The 22,874-nt window shown below is 42.5% G+C and overlaps 2 protein-coding genes across 2 annotated transcripts; both read left to right on the forward strand.

Annotated features, from left to right (window-relative positions):
- Positions 1-7,824: 7,824 nt before the first annotated feature.
- On the forward strand, positions 7,825-10,745 carry LOC308378333 (tripartite motif-containing protein 16-like; the record flags this gene model as incomplete). The annotated part of the gene is made up of 6 exons (XM_080855205.1): positions 7,825-8,415; positions 8,756-8,851; positions 8,927-9,160; positions 9,696-9,855; positions 9,962-10,021; positions 10,216-10,745. The coding sequence occupies 6 exons, from the start codon at positions 7,825-7,827 to the stop codon at positions 10,743-10,745; spliced, it is 1,671 nt and encodes a 556-aa protein (XP_080711331.1).
- A 3,744-nt stretch (positions 10,746-14,489) lies between these two features.
- Positions 14,490-21,471, forward strand: LOC308378259 (tripartite motif-containing protein 16-like; the record flags this gene model as incomplete). Its single annotated transcript, XM_080855120.1, has 7 exons — positions 14,490-15,080; positions 16,996-17,091; positions 19,202-19,432; positions 19,530-19,689; positions 19,784-19,843; positions 20,220-20,719; positions 21,424-21,471. The coding sequence occupies 7 exons, from the start codon at positions 14,490-14,492 to the stop codon at positions 21,469-21,471; spliced, it is 1,686 nt and encodes a 561-aa protein (XP_080711246.1).
- Positions 21,472-22,874: the final 1,403 nt, after the last annotated feature.

The raw sequence follows: 22,874 nt of genomic DNA on the forward strand, positions 1-22,874 counted from the left end.
ACTCTCCACGCATAGCGGCTACGACGGGGCTAGTCGGCGCCGGGTCATTCATCTGGGCTGGCCAAGCCTTATACCAAGGTAAGCTGGCAACTTCCTCTGGCACATCCCAGACACCTAGCCTCGAACACCGCTGACTAACCAGTCAATGCAACGCATATAGATTAGGGGATTCTCCGGTAGACAGTGGGATCCAGATATAGCCTACCCCCTAGACTACGGTTGTATGTGGAGGGATAGCTGCTATCGGGAGGCTTTCCCTAATAAGTGGGCGCTCGTCCGAGATTGATCTCAAACTGTGAGTTAGATTGACGTGTAAACGGTGGTGGATTGGTGATGCATTGAGGCCACGGTCGTGGTGGAACAGTAGTAGTTAGTCGGTGTTGGTTCATTCAAAGGTAAGGGTGAGTAAATTGTCTTGTGTAGTGAAAACAACTGCGGGTGGCAACGCGATTGTTTGGAAACTGTGTTAGGCCGTGTAACTATAGTTAGGCTGTGAAATCAGCGGGGATAACCAACAGGTTTGTTTTTCCGAGACCGCGAGTTCGCGCAGGGAACAGCTGGTTGCGGTCATTGCTGTTTGGGCGACATAATAGTGATGGGAGGCCGATTGTACCACATGTAGAGTTGGCACGGCGTGGTTAACGTCGTGGTGAGTAAAGTGAAGTCAGGAGGGAGGCAAGTGTGGGGTCTGACGCTTGTGATTCACAACTTGTTCTCTCCTTGATTTGTAGTATAGCACAATGACGTTCAATCCAGCGGAGTTTTTTTCGAAAGACCTTGTTCGAAAGGATTGGTTAAAGTTATCCAAGGCAGAGCTCTGCAAGGTAGCGGAATTTCAGGATATTGACATGGACCACACTTTTAAAAAGCTTGAGATGATCGACTTTATTATTAAACAGCTTGGTCTCACTGGGTCGGAAACAGAAGATCTAAAAACGAAGATAGAGTTGAAAAAATTGGAAACGCAGGTAGAGCTAGCAAGAATTGAGCAGCAAGGTCAATCTGAGCGAGCTAAACTGGAGGTTGAGCGTGAAAAAATTAAAAGCACCGATAGTCAATATCAACGCACACATGAAGCCAGGTTTAGTGTGAGTTGTTGTCTGAAACTGATGCCGAAATTTAACACCGATGATGTAGAAGTTTTTTTTGATGCATTTGAGAAAATAGCATCAGAATTACAATGGCCAGTGGAAAAGTGGCCAATCTTGGTGCAAAGCGCGTTTATCGGTAAGGCCCAAGAGGCGTATGTGGCACTGGATCCAGCTCAGAGCACGGAGTATAGGGTGATCAAAGATGTGGTTCTCAGGGCTTATGAGGTGGTTCCTGAGGGGCATCGTCAGATGTTTAGATCCCTTAGGCGTAAACCCGGAGAAACATTTTTAGACCTAGCGAGACAACAGGAGGCTGTTTTCGAGAGGTGGTTGAAGGGCTCTGAGACTTTTACTTTTAAAGAGTTGAAGGAATTAATGTTGTTAGAACAGTTTAAGAATAGTATCCCAGGCCACATAGGGATGTACCTGAATGCTCAAGAGGTAGGTAATCTCCGTAAAGCTGCTATGCTAGCAGATTCTTATGAATTAACACAGAAGGAAGTGGTGCAGAGAGAAAGACCTGGAGTGGCGAGAAGATGGCCAGCAGAGCAGAGTAGCTCCACTGATGATCGAGATGGTTATAGACCCTCTAGCGATAGGTCGTATCGTAGAAATCTTAGGTCCTCTAGATCTCCTCCCTGGAAAGATTCTAGAGAGATGAGAGAAGTGATTTGCTACTACTGTAGAAAACCAGGGCACCTGAAATCGAGTTGTCCCGGGCGAAGGGAGAAATCTCAGTCAGGGTGGGAAACAAACAACCATCCAAAATCAGTGGGGCTTATCAACACCAAGACTCAAGTAGCTACTACCCCAGAAATATTCCATGGTTTTGTGTCTACTGGGGCCCTGTCTCTCAGTGAGGGTGAGCCAGAGGTCACTGTAACCATATTACGGGATACAGGTGCAGCCCAGTCTGTGCTGCTGGAGGGAGTGGTAGAGCTATCAACACAGAAGGCAACTAGTTCGGTGCTGTTAAAAGGCCTAGGTGGTGAATTTGGAGCAGTGCCCTTACACAAACTCTATCTCAAGAGTAACTTGGTGATTGGAGCGGTGGTGTTAGGAGTAGTACCCTCACTGCCAGTAGAGGGCATCCATTTGCTGTTGGGCAATGACCTTGCAGGTGATCAAGTCTGTGTCAACCCAGTAGTGGGCAGTTCACCATGTGAAGTCCCAGAAACACAGGCCTTGGAGGCAGAATATCCGGAGGTGTTCAGTGCGTGTGTGCTGACTCGCTCTCAGGCTCGAAATGGAGAAAGAGAAGTACCAGGTACCCAGGATGAGTTGGGTTTTCCTTTGGGCGACACAGTAGTGGGTAGAGTGCTGGGGGGGTCAGCTGATTTGGTTTGTAACCGAGAAACATTAATTCAAGAACAACAAAATGACCCTTCGCTGGCTACATTAATACAAAACGCTGCCTCTGAGGAGGAAATTGAAACATTGTCAGAGGGCTGTTATCTGAGAGATGGCATGTTAGTAAGAAAGTGGAGGCCACCCAAGCGTCCTGCCACTGAGGTGTGGTCGGTGCTGTGTCAGATTGTCTTACCGGTATGTTATCGCGAGGAAGTCCTAAAACTGGCTCATGAGAAGCCAATGGCCGGACACTTAGGTATTCGTAAAACCCAGGAGAGGGTTGCTAGACATTTTTACTGGCCCAAATTGAGTGCAGATGTGGTGGAGTTTTGCCGTACATGTCACGCATGTCAGGTGGTGGGGAAACCCAACCAAACCATCCCCACAGCGCCACTGAAACCACTTCCGGTCGTGGAAGAACCCTTTTCAAGAGTGTTGATTGATTGTGTCGGTCCCCTTAAGAAAACTAAGAAAGGAAATGAATATCTGCTTACCATCATGGATGTCACAACACGTTTTCCCGAGGCAGTACCCTTGCGTAATATTAAGGCGCGACCAGTTATTGAGGCATTGCTTGCATTTTTCTCGAGGTTTGGCTTGCCTCTTGAGGTGCAGTCGGACCGAGGTTCCAATTTTACTTCTGGGGTTTTTCAGGAGGTTATGTCTGAATTGGGTATTAGGCAAATTGTGTCTTCGGCATACCACCCAGAATCACAAGGAGCAATTGAGCGGTGTCATCAGACGCTTAAGACCATGATCAAGACTTTTTCTGTGCAGTGCGCTGGGGATTGGGACGTGGCGATGCCTTTCCTGTTGTTTGCACTGAGGGATGCAGTGAATGATTCAACTGGTTTTAGCCCTTTTGAGTTAGTCTATGGGCATGAGGTGCGAGGGCCTTTGAAAATCATGAAAGAGAAGTTTTTGGAACCCAAGGAACAAGGCAGTCTGTTGCAGTATGTGGCTGTGTTCAAGGACAGACTGACCTCTGCCTGTGAGGTAGCCCGTAGTAATTTGCAAGAGTCCAAAGAAGTCATGAAGAAACAGTATGATAAGAAGGCAGTAGCGCGGAATTTTTCAGAGGGTGAGCAGGTGCTTGTGCTAATGCCCATGAGGGGGGATGGTTTTGGCACACGGTTCTGTGGACCATATCCGGTTGTAAAGCGAGTAGGGGATCACAACTATGTGGTGGGGACCCCTGATCGTCGTAAGTCCACCCAGCTATGCCATGTTAATCTGTTGAAAAAGTACTATCAACGTTCCAGTCAAAAGAGTGTGTGTAGCGTGTCAACCTGTGAGCAGGTGGGGTGTGGTTTGCCGTCAGAGGCAGAGCAACCTGCGGAGGTAGACTGTCGAGGACCAGTCAGTGCTCGGCTACAGAATTCTGCTGCCTTGGCAGATCTGGATGTGTTATTGAAACATTTACTTCCATTCCAACAAGAAGATGTAAAGGCACTGGTTCAGTCTCATCTATCCCTGTTTAGAGATAGGCCAGGGCTTACGTCTCTGATCATACATGATGTGGAGACCGGTGATGCTCCGGCCATTAAGCAACATCCCTATAGGATGCATCCAGCTAAACGTGCTCTTGTGAGAGAAGAGTTACAGTATATGATGGACATTGGGGCTGTTGAACCGGCCCAAAGTGAGTGGAGCTCACCGGTGGTGCTGATTCCCAAACCAGATGGGTCTGTTCGTTTCTGCATTGATTTTCGTAAGGTGAATGCAGTAACCAAAACGGATGCGTTTCCTATTCCCAGACTAGAAGATTGCATTGATCAGATTGGGAAAGCCAACTTTGTGTCAAAATTTGACCTGTTGAAAGGTTATTGGCAAGTCCCATTATCTGATCATGCCAAGGAGGTGTCTGCGTTCGTTACCCCTGAGGGATTATACAGGTGTTTAGTTCTCCCATTTGGCATGAAAAATGCTCCGGCCTCGTTTCAAAGGCTAATGAATCAGGTTACGTCCGGTTTGACCAACACCGTTACGTACATTGATGATGTGGTCGTGTACAGTAACTCATGGCCAGATCATATACAGCACATGGAACAGCTCTTTGATCGATTGGGGATAGCAGATCTAGTGGTGAATTTGCCTAAATGTGAGCTGGGGAAGGGTCAAGTGACATATCTAGGGCATCAGGTGGGCCAAGGGTCTGTTATGCCTAGGGCAGCCAAGATCCAGGCCATCCTCGATGTGCCGCCTCCAACCACCCGCAGGCAGTTGATGCGGATATTGGGTATGTGTGGGTTTTATAGGAGGTTTGTGGCCAACTTCGCTGCGGTTACAGAACCACTGACCAATTTGCTGCGTAAAGGTGTGAAGTTTTCTTGGTCCGACCAGTGTCAGATGGCATTCGAAAAGGTCAAAGCCATTCTGTCATGTGAGCCTGTGTTGGCTGCTCCAGATTTTGAGGTTCCATTCAGATTAGCGGTGGATGCATGTGATGTGGGAACAGGGGCAGTTCTGTTGCAGGCTGACTGCGCAGGAGTAGAAAAGCCAGTGGCTTATTATTCGAAGAAATTGAACCAACATCAGAGAGGTTATTCCACCGTGGAAAAAGAAGCGCTTGGGCTGGTGTTAGCCGTGCAGCACTTTGAAGTGTATCTGGCGGGAGGAGGTGGTGATATTATTGTCTATACCGATCACAACCCTCTCACTTTCTTAGCCAAGTTCAGTGGTTCCAACCAGCGAGTTTTCAGGTGGAGTTTGATACTTCAGCCCTATAGCCTAGTCATTAAACATTTACCGGGGAAAGACAACGTGATTGCGGATGCCTTGTCGCGAATTTAAACGCAACGGGGTAAGATGTTTGGTCGAATGTGACTTAGACTACGGCTGTGTGCCCGTGACTATGGGGGGCCATATTAAGACATTTGTCAAGGCAGTTTTAGAGAAGGTAGGATTTTAGAGAAAAATATAAAAAAAACAAAAAAAAATATTTAAAGTGGTGGAAAAGGAATTAAAAAAAATATATATAAATAGAATTTTTTTTTTTTTGAAGGGGGGAGGGATGTTACGATAGGCAAAGATAGATGCAATTACTGAGACAGTACACTACCATTTTCACATCCCATACACCAGGGGGAGTGCCGGTTTACACAGGCTGCTCATTGGCTGAGCGAAAAGAGGCAACAGGTGATAATGGCTCACCTGGGAGCACTCAGGAGGGCGGAGTGGAATCACGTAGCAAGCAGAGAGAGACGGCCTAGCTCTGACGCCGTAACTCAACTGCGGGACTTATTTGCCTATCGGACATTTCGGTGCGTTTGTTTTCTTTTGTTTTCCTCCCCACTTGTGAACTCTCCACGCATAGCGGCTACGACGGGGCTAGTCGGCGCCGGGTCATTCATCTGGGCTGGCCAAGCCTTATACCAAGGTAAGCTGGCAACTTCCTCTGGCACATCCCAGACACCTAGCCTCGAACACCGCTGACTAACCAGTCAATGCAACGCATATAGATTAGGGGATTCTCCGGTAGACAGTGGGATCCAGATATAGCCTACCCCCTAGACTACGGTTGTATGTGGAGGGATAGCTGCTATCGGGAGGCTTTCCCTAATAGTAGTCAGACAAAAGCACGATGGAAGTCCCCCTACCCCCAGTACAAGCTGGAAAGCGAAGGGATTATTGACACACGCAAAGCCATTTTGACAAACTAAGCCTTCATTCTCAAGGAGATGGAGCTGGTAGAGATGGAGGGGAGACACATACCAGTGCGCCGGTAACCCTCCTGGAGTGGAAAAGACGCCGCAGACAGACGTAAACATTTCACCAAACCACGCCACAATCAGTTTCACCAGTGGCTTAATAACAACATCACCTTTCTTGGAGTCTGAGAATCTGCATCAAGTGCCAAAATGTGATGAGAGTTCTCTTCAGAACACCTAATACACAAAACTGACGGGTGATGACAGAGAGAACCAGAGAGAACCGGAGCAGACTGACAGTATGGGTGGAATCTACCTGAGAACTGTACACAGTGTCAGTCAAGCCAAGTGGTATTTGAATGTACATTTTTTTTGTATACTTGGTAATAAAAGATGATAAATCAGTGCTTGTCCTGTTGATTTATTCTAACATACGTATAAATGGCTAAATCATGTTGGTTGAAAAGCTTGATCAGCTGTGACATTAGTGCAAAGACACATGATTCTAGTTCTCATGATAACAATGAAGGACTGAAAGGTCTGAAGTGGATTCAAGACAACAAGGTACTGAAGAACTGTGCAGAACTGCGGACAAGTTTCATTTGATGTTGTGGCACTGCCACAGATTAAGTAGGACGTAGTTTACACCCTCACACATAGACCCCAGTTAAGTAATAAAGTGTGGGCCTATGTAAAAGTGTTGAGGTAGTAGTGAGGGAGGCTAGATTAAGTCCCAAAGGGGAATCTTCTCTTTACTTATAAGTTACTGACAAATGGTGACATTCTATTCTTTATTTACTTTCCTGTGTATAATTGCTATTAGGACTTTTACTGATTCTAACAGGAAGTGGGACTTTTAAGTTTTCATAAGAAGCACACCTGAGGAAGCAGGAAAGATGAGCATGTGTGGGACACCTGGAAGACTTTCCTAGCAGGTGGAGAAGCCATTGCGTGTGCTGAACAACATAAACTGGAAGATTTCTGCATGGAGCCTTTGACCAGTTTATGGAGTATATTCTCTTTTACTCGCCTATTTGGGGATCATTGGAATAACAGTACTTTTATTTTTTAGATCCTTTTTTTGCAAGAGAAGAGGAGTTTATTTTTGGGTAAGACAACCTTTTTGTTTGTTGCTTAACCAGGGCTGGATATTGTTTGAAGGCCTACTCTTTTTGGGCCCTCCTTTTGTTCAACCTCATAATGGACTTAAGCATAAAGAGACTTAATGCATGATTTGCTATACATAGTTTCTTTGTTTTTAGGTTTTTCAGAATTTTTACCATGTGTATTTCTTGATGATTGTCTTTAAATTTTGAGAGAAGTGAGGAAATTGTCTTGATTTATTAACTGTTGAAAATGTGCACCCCTACAGTGACTCGAAAAAAATTATAAATTAATTTTCTAGAAAGAAGCCCATTTTTTATGATCTGAACCTACTGCTTTCTGTGTGATATGAAATGTGTGCTATGCTATGTGTCCTGTTTCCCATAATCCTTCTCTTGGGTTAACATGAGGTAGTGTTGTTCTCTTGTGCTCTCTGCACTGCTGCCCCTCCCATTTCCTCCCACCTCACAGACTTAGGAAGCCACTCCCACCACTCAGTGCTCTGCCCTTTCCAGAGAAAGGTAACTCAGTTCCGCCTCTAACTTGACTGTCAGGAAGACATTACAACAGTAAACGACAGGAACAGAGAGATGAAGGAAAATACAGAGACAGACGGAGAGTACCACAAAATGGCAGAGCCTAGTGTTGTATGGAGTCAGGACCAGTTTAGCTGTCCAATCTGTCTAGATCTACTGAAGGACCCTGTGACTGTTCACTGTGGACACAGTTACTGTATGGATTGTATCACAGGCTGCTGGGATCAGGAAGATCTGAAGGGAATCCACAGCTGTCCACAGTGCAGACAGACCTTCACTCCAAGGCCAGTTCTGGGCAGAAACACCATGCTGGCTGAAGTGGTGGAGAAGCTGAAGATTATGGGACTCCAGGCTGCTCCACCTGCTCACTGTTATGCTGGACCTGGAGATGTGGAGTGTGACGTCTGCATTGGGAGAAAACGAAAGGCAATCAAGTCCTGTCTGGTGTGTCTGGCCTCTTACTGTGAAACTCACTTCAGAGTTCATAATGATCTCAACCCAGGGAAGAAACACAAAGTGATTGAAGCTGCTGGTAAACTAGAAGATCTGATCTGCTCTCATCATGATAAACTTTTAGAGGTCTTCTGTTGCACTGATCAGAGTAGCATATGTATGCTGTGTGTCATGGATGAACATAATGGACATAAAACAGTTTCAGCTGCAGCAGAGAGAACTGAGAAACAGGTGAGAATCACTTAACCACTACTTCTGATGTTGACAAAGGCCTTCCTGCTAAAATGTGTTATTGTGCACCGATAAACCCATTAATGTGAATAACAGCAGCATTCTCCGACTTTATTCTCAGTTTTTGATCCTAAAGTGAATTTCTTGATTTCATTCCCACATTTGATACAGCAACATATACTTGTATAGTGTTCATGGTTATGGTTAAATGAAAATAGTCAAAGTATTGATGTTGATGACTTCTAACTTTTATAATCATGAAAGTGACTTTATTACTACTAATACATGATATGTTTTATTCTTTAAAAAACGTTAACAACTCTAATTCATCTACTCACAGAAACAGTTGGAAGATACTCAGAGAAAATCCCAACGGACAATCCAGGTAAAAGAGAATGAACTGCAGGACCTGAGACAGGCTGTGAAAACTCTTCAGGTGAGTTGTATCAACCAGAGGAAATAACAAGAGACTCCTATAGAACTTAATGTGTCTTGTCTTCTGTCCAAACAGAGTTCTGCACAGACAGCAATGGAAGAAAGTGAGAGGATCTTTACTGAAATGAGCCGCTCCATTGAGAGAAGCCGGTCTGAGGTGAAAGAACTGATCAGAGATCAGGAGAGGGCTGAGGTGAATCAAGCAGAAGAACTCATGGAGAAACTGGAGCAGGAGATTGCTGAGCTGAAGAAAACCGATGTTGAGCTGGATCAGCTTTCAACCACTGACAACGACATTTGTTTCCTTCAGGTACTGTCACTACTCAGATATTATGCATTATCACAGAAGAGATTAGTTTATTTATGCAGTTCTGTAAAAAGTCACTGTTGAGACCGCTCTACCTGTCAGTCAAAACATCAGTTCCCTATTCAGGTGCCCTTTGGTAATGAGGTAAACATAATAGATAAGAGAAGGTAACCGAGGCAACTCTTCTTTATTTACACAATGTCCAGTGCAGAAACAATGTGTTTGTTATAAAGTTTTAAATGTTACATTCATAACCCCAGACATAAATGCCATCTTTCATTGCATTAGATCTGGTCTGACAAGAATTAGATTGGACCAGACTGGAGCTGGACATGTCAGAGTGTACGTGGTCTTTAGTCTCCTGCACCTCAATTGTTGTAATAAAAATGACCAGTACCTAATTTTCACACCAATTCCAGTGTCTTTATTTATGATGCAGGGCACTGGATACCTTGGTCTGTGCCAAAATGTCAGGCCCTACTGGAGGAAGGTTTATGTTTGTTAAATGACATTTGGCTCATTTTCTGTATCATTGTAGACTTTCCAGTCTCTCTGTTTCTTCTCTGCTCCTGAAAACTCATCCAGACACACGGTCCACACAGATCTGCCTTTTGATGAAGTAAAAGAAAGACTTTCTCAGCTCAGGGAGAAACTAGAAGATACACTCCAGCAGGGACTAAAGGACATTTTTAAAACTGGTATGAGGCACATTAGTACCATGACTTTAAAAACATCACTTCTGAATACAATGTTGATGTGACTCAAAGTTGTGGTTGTTGATCAATGTCCTTTTTGTCTTCACAGCAGAGCTTGTTAGCTTTCTTTCACTGCCTGAGCCCACGACCAGAGAGGATTTCCTGGCATGTAAGTGTATGATACACATATACTATGTACTGCATGTACAAATACATAAACACACATAGAAAATACAAACACACATGAACAAAAGAACATATTGCCCTGCAATGAACAACATGAAAATTAATTAAAAGTAATAATTTAAACCATTATTCCCCTAATCACCACTGCTCAAAGAGTCATGTTTTATCCTCCCTCAGATGCCTGCCAGCTAACCCTGGATCCCAACACTGCTCAAAATGCCCTCACACTGTCTGAGGGAAACAGAGTTGTAGAAAGGTGCCCTAATGCGAAACATTCATACCCTGAACATCCAGACAGATTTGGCTCATATTGTCAGGTGCTGTGTAGAGAAGCTGTATCTAAACACTGCTACTGGGAGGTTGAGTGGTCAGGATCAAATGTTCGCATTTCTGTATCATACAAGGGGCTCTCAAGGAAAGGAGTGGGTCGTGATTGTTTACTAGGATTCAATAACAAGTCTTGGAGGTTCGACGGCTCTTCATCTAACTACACATTCATACATGATGGTACACCTCTGTCACTCCCTCATAAGCCCACCTCCACCTCTAGAATAGGAGTGTATGTTGATCACAAGGCAGGGAGTCTTTCTTTCTACAGTGTCTCTGATACAATGACTCTTCTGCACAAAATACACACCACATTCACTGAGCCACTGTATCCTGGCTTTTACATCAATCTTAACAGCAAAATCAGATTGTGTCAGTGACAACATACCAGCAGAGGGAAAACATTCATGTTTTATTTTTAATGGATAGAGGTCTCTGACACAAAGCTTATTTCTTAATTTTTTCCGTTTAGCCTAGCTTTTGGGTTGCATTTGAGTTGCTACATTGTACAGAACAATGAACATTGATTGTGCGTGAACATCACTCGCTTTAATGTTGTGAAGACATATTTACACAGAAAGTTCATTACCACAGAAACGTACTTCATGTGGTAACATATTGTGGTAGCTGCACATGGTCACATGATGACAGAAGATGAATGAAGCACAAGCTTACTTTTCATCTGCATGACTAGTACTAAAAAAATAATTTTACCTCAGGAGTGTTAGTAGGAGGCTTGTCCCTTCTATTTGGGCAAGTTACCGTAATATTCCACATTATTTAAGTTAGGAATAAATAAATGTTGAAAGCCCAAATATAGTATGTCAAATACATTAATGAATGAATTAACCGTTATACAATCTATTGCCCGCATACACCATGTTATCACCTTTATTTTCCCACAGACACTTTCTCTATCTCCCTCCAACACTCTAGTGACGCTCTCATCACACACATGCTCACACACATGCTCACACATCCACTTCTCTCCTCTAGAATTATTTCCCTTTTGTGATACATGTTGTTATTCATTGCTGTTTGTATTATTTGCAATAAACTAAATCTTTTAAATTGTAAATCTTGTCGTCAATCTGTGCGGTCAAAAACATGGACGGTTGTGAAACCTAATTGTAACAGGTGAACAGAATACCTGTCCTGAGGTTTTGGTGATTCACAATGAATGGCTCCTCCAGAATCAGTCAGTGTTCGCAGTGTAAGGCAGGAAGGGAATCTTTTGATTTTAAAACCACAGAGCGCCTTCTCCCACTTGTAATTACTCATTTGGTGTGGGTTAGGTGTTGGTTTATGGTGCCTCTAACAAACATTCCAGGACTGCACTGTACCAGTTGTTTATCTTCCCAGCCCCCTGATGAGACTTGTATCTCTATCCTCTGTCTCTGGCTTTGTCACTGTGCTTTTCCATGCCAGGGTGAAACTAAGGGCCGGGAAATTAATTGAAGTGTGCTAAGTGAAATATTGCGTTGGAAGATGATTTCTTTGTCATGTTTGGGCCTATTGGAATGGTCTCAGTCTGAGTGGTAGAGTGGTCTCAGTCCTGCCGCTGTATAGATTCGTTTTTGACATGAATCAGCCTACCAGCATCAGTCCATCAGCACAAAGCAGACATCACAATTTAATTGAATGCATTTCATATGTTCTCCTCATGAACTGAGAAACAGGTGAGCCTCGCTTAGCCGGTACTCCTGATACTGACAAAGACATTCCGGCTAAAATATCACTGTGCACTGATGAACTCATTCATGTGAATAACAGCAGCATTCTCTGATTTTATTGTCCGTTTTTGTTCTTTAGACTTATTTTTGTATTTAATTCCCACATTTGATACAGCAACAGATTTAGGGTTCAGGGTTATATTTAACGGCACTGCTGCACTGCTGCCCCTCCCACTTCCTCCCATCTCACAGACTTAAGGCATTTTTATACTTCTACGATTCTCTCCGATTTGGTCGTAGAGGGACACTTTGGCACGCCTTGGTAACACCTTCACCCAGGTGTTGCCGCCCATCCGACCCGTCGGAGAGCCGTCGTAGAGCTGGTCGGAGACAAACGCTTTTTTCTAACTTTTCTTAAAGAGACGGAGAGAGTCGGAGACCCCCTTGGCTGTGATTGGCCAGTTTACGACACCATTTCCAAACAACATCATTTCCGGAATCACACATGTCAGGACCTCACATTTCCTGTTTTCTGTCAAAATGTTTTAGTACGACTTTGGTAAACTACAAAGCTGCACAGCATGCAGCATTGGGCTACCGTATTTTATATAAACCCTCGAAAAGTACATTTCTCCCGACCACTGTTGGTCTCTTGGCTGGTGGCTCGGTGTTGAAAGTGCCTTCTCCAACCAGCTTCAACTGACATCTAACGTAATTTGCTACGGAGTAATGCTGGCAGCATAATTACTTTGCATCTATTAAATAGGAAATGTATTTCATGTATGTGTAGAACCTATTTAGAATGACTGACTTTACATAAAACGGCAGTGAAAGACATTTGAGTCAAACATTACTTTTGCCTCAATGAGGGTGGCGTGTGAGAGCATAATCGGCACGACAACGTTGTACTTATTAGCAGCACACTTTTGAGAGTTATTGTGAATACGCTAACGCTTGATTTAGCGGAAAATCTAGTAAACGTACGTACCACCTGTCTCCTGTTCTGTTGTTGTTGTTGTAGTTGTCGCTCAAATCGCTACAAGCACGTCCTCTGCTTATAACTCAAACTAGTCCAGCAGCTCCACCATCAACCATTGTCTGTTAGTTGTTAGTTCTCTTGTTGTGTTTCTGATATAACTATAACACTGCATGTGGATTGGTATGAAGACTGCAGTGGGTTTAATTTTCTGCCCCTTACTTCATAGTTCTACGGGTATTTCTGTTCGAAGTGTGCATGCTTTGTTTTATAGTGACGTTTCACGCTAACACTTTTGACAAGGGCAACCGTCTCGTTGCAGATTAAACACATCGGGTTTGTCCTGCCCACAAGCAGCACAAATGCATAGCCTACTTGTCAGTCCACTCTGTCTTAAATTCGAGAGTTTTGGAATCAACTTTTCGTGTGTGAGAGCCTGGCAGATGATCATTAGTAAGTGTGCTAATGTATGTGTTTTTCCAACATATTCATGGTTGAAATCGCAGTCCCACAACTGTATGTTGAGGTATGCATGTTCTTGCTGTGTGTCTGATATAACTATAACACTGCATGATGTATGATGAATACCGTGGGTTTATTTTTCTGGCCCTGTCCTCAGAGTTTGGGGGGTAATTTTGTTCGAAGTGTGCATGCTTTGTTTCATAGTGACACATTCACGTTACCACTTTTTGACAAGGGCAACCGTCTCGTGGCCAATGAGTGCATTGTCATAGCGTTGTAGTTATTCAAAGGTTACCCAGCGATCATTGCAGTATGAATGTGACAAAAATACCAAAGAAAATAAGAACGTATTCATTTTATTGGATCGTTTTATAATAGTTTCTGTATTGTATGTAAGATAAGCATATCGTTTTGTTATAAATCGCAATGTTTTTCACAAAAAAATGACCACCACGATGGAGATACATTTGCCTACTCAAGTGAATATATAGCATTAGACATGTTAGTTTTGACTGTGCTACATGTCTCCAAGGCCCATGTGACTGCACCTGCCCGACAGGTCTTGAAGCAGCATCCGTGTCATGTCAGTGACAGTTGGGAGGAAAAACAATCAATGACTTCCAATAAAGAGGTTATGTGGTAGCTACGGGCTCGACAAACAGTAGTTACCCCACCCAGCGGTCTGGCGTTGAATAGGTTGAATAGGCTTTAGGACGCATAGCCGTCGGAGTAGTATGTAAGCCCGACCAGTACGTTCAATTTTTTCTGAATCAACCGCCTGCCCCCGCCCGCCCATTTTTTTTTCGAGGACGGAGAGGGATGCAGAAGTATAAATTAGGCTTTAGGAAGCAACTCCCACCCCTCAGGGCTCAACCCTTTCCAGAGAAACGAAACTCAGTTCTGCCTCTAACTTGACTCTGTCAGGAAGAGATTACAACAGTAAACGACAGGAACGGAGAGAGAGAGAGAGAGAGAGAGAAAAATACACAGAGAAAGACAGAGAGTGACCCAAAATGGCAGAGGCCAGTGTTTTATGGGGTCAGGACCAGTTTAGCTGTCCAATCTGTCTTGATCTACTGAAGGATCCTGTGACTATTAACTGTGGACACAGTTTCTGTATTGATTGTATCAAGGGCTGCTGGGATCAGGAAGATCTGAAGGGAGTCCACAGCTGCCCACAGTGCAGACAGACCTTCACACCAAGGCCAGTTCTGGGCAGAAACACCATGCTGGCTGAAGTGGTGGAGAAGCTGAAGATTATGGGACTCCAGGCTGCTCCACCTGCTCACTGTTATGCTGGACCCGGAGATGTGGAGTGTGACGTCTGCATTGTGAAAAAACGAAAGGCAGTCAAGTCCTGTCTTGTATGCCTGTCCTCTTACTGTGAAACTCACTTCAGAGTTCATAATGATCTCAACCCAGGGAAGAAACACAAAGTAATTGATGCCGCAAGAAATCTACACAATCTGATCTGCTCTCATCATGATAAACTACTGGAGGTCTTCTGTCGCACTGAACAAACCTGCATATGTTTGCTGTGTGCTATGGATGAACACAGTGGGCACAAGACAGTCTCAGCTGCAGCAGAAAGGATTGAGAAACAGGTAAAACTGTGATTGGGATTATCATATTATGTGTAGTCCTGAATATAATATAGCTCTTGCTCAAATATAGCTATAGCTCTTGTCAAAGTGTCAACTTGCTGGCTATGGGACTAATTTAATGCACAGTGTGTATATTGACATAGTCTACGTCTGAGGACTACAGGAGAAGAACATATACAGGGCCCTAAATTCATTATAGGACAATGTATTTTGTGAAATGTATATGTATGCATGAGCAACATGTTCATATGAGCTTGATTAAAGGACTGTCCTTGGCATTTATTTACAAAGTTTGGAAAAAAATATGCATGTATGTATAAAATGTAGGACTATTATTTGAAGGCAAGAATTTGTTTGAATATAATACCAAATGTAGAGTTAATGCTGCATTATGGTGTACAAGTATCAACATTAATAACAGGATGGGTATACACTATCACCTATGTTGGTGGCCATTTTGTTGAAAGAGCTGGAAAGGAACTGTTACAGTTTTTTACAATTGCTAAAACACATTCTTGAAACAGTCACTCATTTTCTCTAAACTCTAAAGACAAAACCTCATCTTCAAGTACTATTTACAAAACCTCTGAATCCTCTTGCAAAATGAAACTTTCGCCTCAAAACAGTTTTACCTGTGCTCAAAATCAAACACTGCTGTCAAATCATAAACAAAGTGTTCAAAATTCTATACACTTTCAAGCAGTCAGTAAACAATACACCAAAAAATAGAAAACACACTGTTCAAAACATATAGTTCTCAGGGAGAAGTACATTTTTTTTTTTTTACCTCAAAACAAATTTCATATTTATCTATCATTGACTTTTGATGAATGACAACATGTTCTCTCATAGTAGCTATACAAATGTATCAGAAATTACTACTTTTCTTTGCTCTAATTTGTGTTGGTTCTTTCTCCTTACAGTAGTACTATACCCTGCATCTCACTACTCACAACTCAGTCTTGTTCTTTGTTGATACGAACCTGCAACCAGTCAAAATCTATTGAGCCATCAGTACTGTAACTGTACCAAATAGAAAGCACAATGTTCAGGGCCATACAACTTGTTTACGTATTGTCCTTATACAGCCTACAATGCACTGTAGGCCTACTACAGTATACACTACCACAGTAAAAGGGACACAAATCAAAGGAGTCAACGTGGTGTTTACTTGTCCTCCTCCCCTCACATTGTTTCTTCTATTCATTCTCAGACTTACTCCTTCCCACCTTCAACAACCTGTTTGCTCCCTAAACTGGCTCATATTGGTTGTGTCACATCATTTGATACAAGTTAAATCAATTTTGAGTGGTTGTGTTCAATCAATGACATTTGTTCTCTATTTGTATTTGATTGTTGCCACTTGTGTTTACCAGTATGGATGACATGTGAATTAGAGTGCAGAATGTGTTTTAAGACTGATAATGTGTTTAGAGTTTTGCTGAAAAGTCTAAGTGAGACCTGCAAATTGTGTTTTACCGTGTGCAATGGTTTAAGGTATTGACAACAGACTGCACAATTAGCTTCATGAGTTCAGGCAACTGAGAACTTTGTTCAGCCAATGGGTTTTAGTGTTTTAGCAATTGTAAAAAAACTGTAATAAAAACCCTAATTGGCCAATTCATGACATCATGTAGGCTTTTCCACTTCAGGAGCACAAGCACAAAGGGAAATGCACATATAGGGACACAAACATTTGACTGTTTATCAGCCATGTGTCAGCCAGTATATAATATCGTCGACCTTTGGTGGGAAGGTCGAAATTGGTTGAAAAAAGCAAAAACACCTATGACCGTCCTTCGTTGTGTGGTGCCAGTTATAATACACATTTCCAACTGCTAAAATAGTGATGCATCAGTGACTTAGTTACTTACAAGCTAAAAATGATCAACTGAGTATCTTCCTCTGTCAACAGAAACAGCTGGAGAAGACTCGCACAACATGTCAGGAGAGAATCAGTGTGAGGTTGAGGGAACTGGATCAGTTGAGACAGGCTGTGGACACTCTGAAGGTAAGCGCTGCCACAGGAGGACAGTTATGCATCCCCTCAAGCAGGGGCGTATCAAGCTTTCCAAAAGTGGGGGTGTTCTGGAACAGGCGAAGAAATAATCATTCCAAATAGCGATGATCAATTATATGAACTTTTACATACATCTAGGCCTACAAAATGGAAGAAATGCGAGCAGATACACTGTGTGTGTGTGTGTGTGTGTGTGTGAGTGTGTGTGTGTGTGTGTATGACTCATTGTGTGTTTGTTTGATACACGCACACACACACACACACACACACACACTGTGTGATAAAGCTGAAAGGAGCTTCAGCAGCCTCTGAAGGCTGAAAACATGGATGCGAAGTACAATGACACAAACATGTCTCAACAGTGTAACCGTGTGTTATGTTCAAAAGCACAAGCTGGATCTGTTGGACAGGAAAATGATTGCAGAACAATTAGTTTGTCGTAATGAGCAGAGACAAAACACATTTGTAAAGCCACTTGAGGCTGTTGCATGAATGTTCAATAACTGTAGCTCTAATGACATTTGGCTACAGCATTTGTTACTTGTATGTAGTGATGTTATTATGTAGTGACACACAGAGTGCAGGCTGTCAAACCAGTGGTCAAGTTCAAATGTTCTCCATTTCATGCTGAGACCTATCTATGATCTATGTATAGGCTAATGTTGGGCTTCTGTGTTTATGGTGTGGTCTTACTGATTATACAGTAACTGAAAATAAAACGTGTCTGATATAATTCTAAGTAACAGGATACTGCTCTATGACAGATGTGTCAATATTGCATTCTACAGTGGATATACTGTACAAAAACCTTTAGCCATACAGTGTGCATATCATGTAGTAGGCTATAGCCATGTTAAGCCAGTGCAAGAATTAGTTTGGGCACATTTTCAGATATTATGTTCTACAAAGATCTGAATTATGATGTTTTAGTATTGACATAATCGACAAAACATTATAAAAATAAGACTTGCATTCACATTCATTCAGTGACTGTTGCAGGGCTTCTCACAGACTGATGTCAGTTTGAGAATCTCTGCGGTGACAAACCAGTAGGCCTAAATTGATTGCTGTGACACATACTTTGTGTATATTTTGAGTGATACACCTTGTAGATTGAAGTGCGTTTTCTCAAGGTTTGAAAATGACGAATCGCACGAGGATCTCTACTCTCCGTAAAGGCTACCTGTAGCCCTAGTCAAACCTGTGCATCCCAACCGCGGTAGCACTCGAAACAGATAGCCTATTGCAACTTGCAAGCACGTCAGTGTCTGCAGAGGGAGAGAAGTCAACTTACTTGTTTTTTCTTGAAAAAGCCGTCTATAGTCCCCTGTCTTTTTCTTTTCGGCATTATTGATTGGCTATATTGCACGAAAAAAGAGAACAGTTTTAAAACTAAAGTAGGCTTAGTTCCAGTCGGAAGAATGAATGGGATCTTATGCTAGGAGGTAACTAGCTCTTGAATAGAGAGCCATGAACCTTGCATCTATTAATGATTAATAATGAATCGCTTTAATCGCTTAATATGCCTGAAAATGTTGCCTTCATTACAGGCAGTGAATGATGCTGATCTAAAACAGTGATTCAATTCTACCTTTTCATTGAAGGCGTCAAGTCTGTATGCAGCACAAACAGTTAGGCACAGCAAACTGCTTGAATGACCGCGATCACCGCGCTGAGCTCTCAGGCAGTCGGGTCTCGGGAGCACCGCTGCCAGCGCTTTCTGCAGGCTGCGCAAGCTGTTTAGTCTACCTAACGTCAATTGTAGCGCTGGGATTTACAGAGTGATAATTTGATACAAAGGGATGCAATCATAGCAACCATTTTAAATTGCATACAACAGGGGAACGTTTACTATTTTGTATTACAAAAGCTGATTTTTGTGAGGATTTGACGAACAAAAGTGGAGGGGATGGAATGGCCTTCCAATAGAAGTGAGGGGGATGCATCGTACTCATCCCCCCCGTCTGATACGCGCCTGCCCTCAAGTAGTCCAGACCAGTCACACTGACTCCCTGTGCAGAGTGACTACTAATGCAATATGAATACCATTTATTACTACTGGTGACACATTTACTTGTGGATTATTTTTGTTTTTTGATAGGGCTCTGCTCAGGCAGCAGTGGAGGAAAGTGAGAGGATCTTCACTGAAATGATCCGCTCAATTGAGAGATTTTCTGAGTTGACAAAGGTGATCAGACATCAGGAGAGGGCTGAGGTGAGTCGAGCTGAAGAACTCATGAAACAGCTGGAGCAGGAGATTGCTGAGCTGAAGAAGAGAGATGCTGAGCTGAAGCAGATTTCACACAGTGATGATCACATTAATTTCCTCCAGGTAATATAACTTGTTGAATGTGATTTATCAATGATGAATGTGATTTAGCAGTGTTCCGTGTCCTGTTGTTAACTTGATTCAATGTGTGTCTTTATAGAGTTTCCTGTCTGTTTGTTCCTCCCCTGAGTTTGAGGGTTTACCCAGGCCAGTCATCTCTACTGATGTGTCCTATGAAGAAGTGATGAAACCTGTGTCTCAGCTGAGAGAAAGACTCCAAGTTGAGCTTCAGCAGAGTCTCCACACAGCACTTAGCACTGGTATGAAGTAGTGTGATTTCATGAAGACATTCACTGGACTTAAACATATGCATGTCTTAAATAACAACAACATAAACATGTATTGTGTTTTCAGCTAAACGTGTTGTAATCACCCCACGTCCTGAGCCCAAGACCAGGGAGGATATTTTAACACGTGAGAATCTTTCAAACATTCACACTCACAACTAAAAAAAATACAAGTGAATGATTACAAGCGTGGTCCATGATTAATCCAATAATTCATATTTGTAACTATAAAAATACGCCTTAAATAACAAGCTTAACTTAAATATGTAATAAATAACAACAACAAAAAAACTCTTTGTTGTGTTTTCAGCTAAACTTGCTGCTATCATCCCATGTCCTGAGCCAAAGACCAGGGAGGATTTTTTGACATGTGAGAATCTTTCAAATATTCACACTCACAACTAAAATATACACCAAAGTGTATGATTACAAGTGTGGTTCATGATTAATCCAATAATTCGTATTTGTAACTAAACTGTATTTTGCAATTTTGTGTCCCTCAGATTCCTGCCAACTCACATTTGATAGGAACACAGTCAATAAGAAACTTTGCTTGGCTGACAAAGAGGTTACGAAAACATTTCTTCACTATGATTATCCCAACCATCCCGAGAGATTTGACAACAGGTCTATGGTGCTCTGTAGAGAAGGGGTGTCAGGACGAGCTTACTGGGAGGTTGAGTGGAGTGGGAGTAAAGGAGTTTACATAGCAGTTTCATACAAAGACGTCTGCAGGAAAGGAGGAGATGAGTGCGTATTTGGACACAATAAGCAGTCCTGGAGTCTGGGCTGCACCCCTTCAACTTATCAGTTTAGACACAATAATGCTGGGACTAACGTCACAGGCCCCGGCTCCCACACAATTGGAGTGTATGTGGATCACAAGGCAGGGATTCTGTCCTTCTACGGTGTCTCTGGCAAAAGGATGAACCTCATCCACAAAGTCCAGACCACATTTACCCAACCACTCTATCCAGGATTTGGGGTTGGAGATGGATCAAAGGTAATGTTTTGTCAGTTGAAGTCATCTTAATATCAGGAATGACAGCACACAAGCACTGAAATACTGACTTAGATACAGTATTTTGAATAGAGATAATGTATGTATCCCTGGATATCATATTTCTATTTACTTTTGGATTTTTGGACATATTTTCTTCTTGACAAAAGCACCAGCCATGCAGAGATTGCTATTTGCCACAGTCCCAGTTATATGTCAGGAAAAGCTGCAGGATAATGAAATACACTGGAAGCACAAATACAGTCAGAAAAGCATTGATATCGTTATCAGTTGTTAAGTTCCCTATAGTTAATAGACTTTATACCATGTAGACTATATTAACCAGTTCTGAATGCATGTTTTGGTTTTCTAATCCAGTTTGTAAAAGTGTTCTAATATGTAATGCAACTGTAGTGCATAGTACTTTACACAGCATAGTTCTTTCATCGCCCTTTTTGGAGGGCGTAAACTTTCATATGAAATGTGAATAAATAGTGAATATGGTGTGTGCTTGAGAGTCGTTGCCTGTACAACATCCACTATTGAAGATGCATGTTACTGATTAAAGTTTACACATAAAACACATAATCACACACACATACTGCACAGTGCCACTGTAGGAACATAATAAGCAAATACATAAACAAAGGAATGACTTATTAATATACTGCTTGCACAACTATTCATATCCCTGTGTTTTCATTAAGGAATGGATCCAGAAGCTGGTGGTGGTATGTGTTGAGAAATTGACTTAATGTATAGCTTAGTTACACCTATACTGAATATGACACACTGAAGCTGTGGCCATACATCCCTGATCCCTGCAGATGAATGCATGCCTGTGTGACTTGCCACAGTAGATACAGACAGGAGGAGTGATGTTCTAACACACAGTGACAGAGCACCTTCATACCTTCATCGGTTTCTCCTCATATGCCAGAGTGAAAAAAACACTTCTAGGCACAGATATATTACGCCCTCTGCTGGCCACGTCCTGTCACTATCCCTGTTGCAAGCACGAGTTACTCAGGTTAAGTTTAGTTTTATATAGTTTTACCCTAAACATTTCCACTGTTGTCCAGGTGAGAAAGAAGGTTTATGAAAAACTCACTGTCAAATAACCCATATTAAGTCTCACACAGTAACTTCTGTCCATATCTCCATACATGTGTGGACAGTACAGTACAGAAGTCCAAAGGTGAAGGGGGAGGGCTGTTCATAGCAAGAAGGAGGCTATTTGGGGGAAAGGAGTTAAAATGCTACAGGACAACTTAGATTCTTACATAAGCCATTTGAATGCTAATGAGTGAGATCTCAGTTATTTGCTCGTACTGAGACAAAGACAGAGTAAATATCCAGGGGCATGGGTAACAGAGTAAGATGGTACAAAAATAAAGCACTCAGTGCATGTCTGACACAACAGGAAGACAGCAGTATTGGGTTCCATCAGCACTAAAGCATCATTCCTAATCTTGGAAGAGGGCTCCTTTACACAAAGCATTACATCTGAAGATAAGTACAGTATATTTACACTACTAAAGGCTGATCACATATCTAAAACAATATTTTATTGATGTCCAGTTAACTGGTCTAGTGGTCTAAACCACAAGACAGGACACCGCTGTGGTAACACAAGAACAGCAGACAACATCTCTGAATAGCATTTATAGACGGCATGAATCAGTCGCCTTTTTAAAAAGACCTATCAAGTGCATTGAGAATGTGGGTCTAAATTGTTGACCTATATTGCACTCTATGGGGTGGTCCACTCTCTGCCTGCACCCTAAGGGTGCAAAACTCATTTTTAAAGACAGAAAATCTACAGACTAGTTAATCATTACTGCTGATATATTGATAAAAGACCGCCTGTTTCGATCTAACAACTTGATACATGAAGCAGCACTCTATAAATCTGCCATTCCACTAAGCATTTACATTCGCCAGTGGTGCAGATATGCAGGTTGAAATCTAAAATCTAAACAAAAACTCTACTTTGCTCTCCTTTCAATTCATTCAAACAAACCTATAATCACTGAAGTTTTCCCCTCCCCATTCTTTTCCCCTGTTCCTTACCTTGACCCTGTCTCTGTGTATCGCTCTGCCCATGTGACCTAAGAGGCCACTCCCACTGCCCTGACTATTCCCACTTCATGAAAAA

The sequence above is a fragment of the Sprattus sprattus genome (genome assembly GCF_963457725.1).
Source record: "Sprattus sprattus genome assembly, chromosome: 17".
Classification (NCBI taxonomy): domain Eukaryota; kingdom Metazoa; phylum Chordata; class Actinopteri; order Clupeiformes; family Clupeidae; genus Sprattus; species Sprattus sprattus.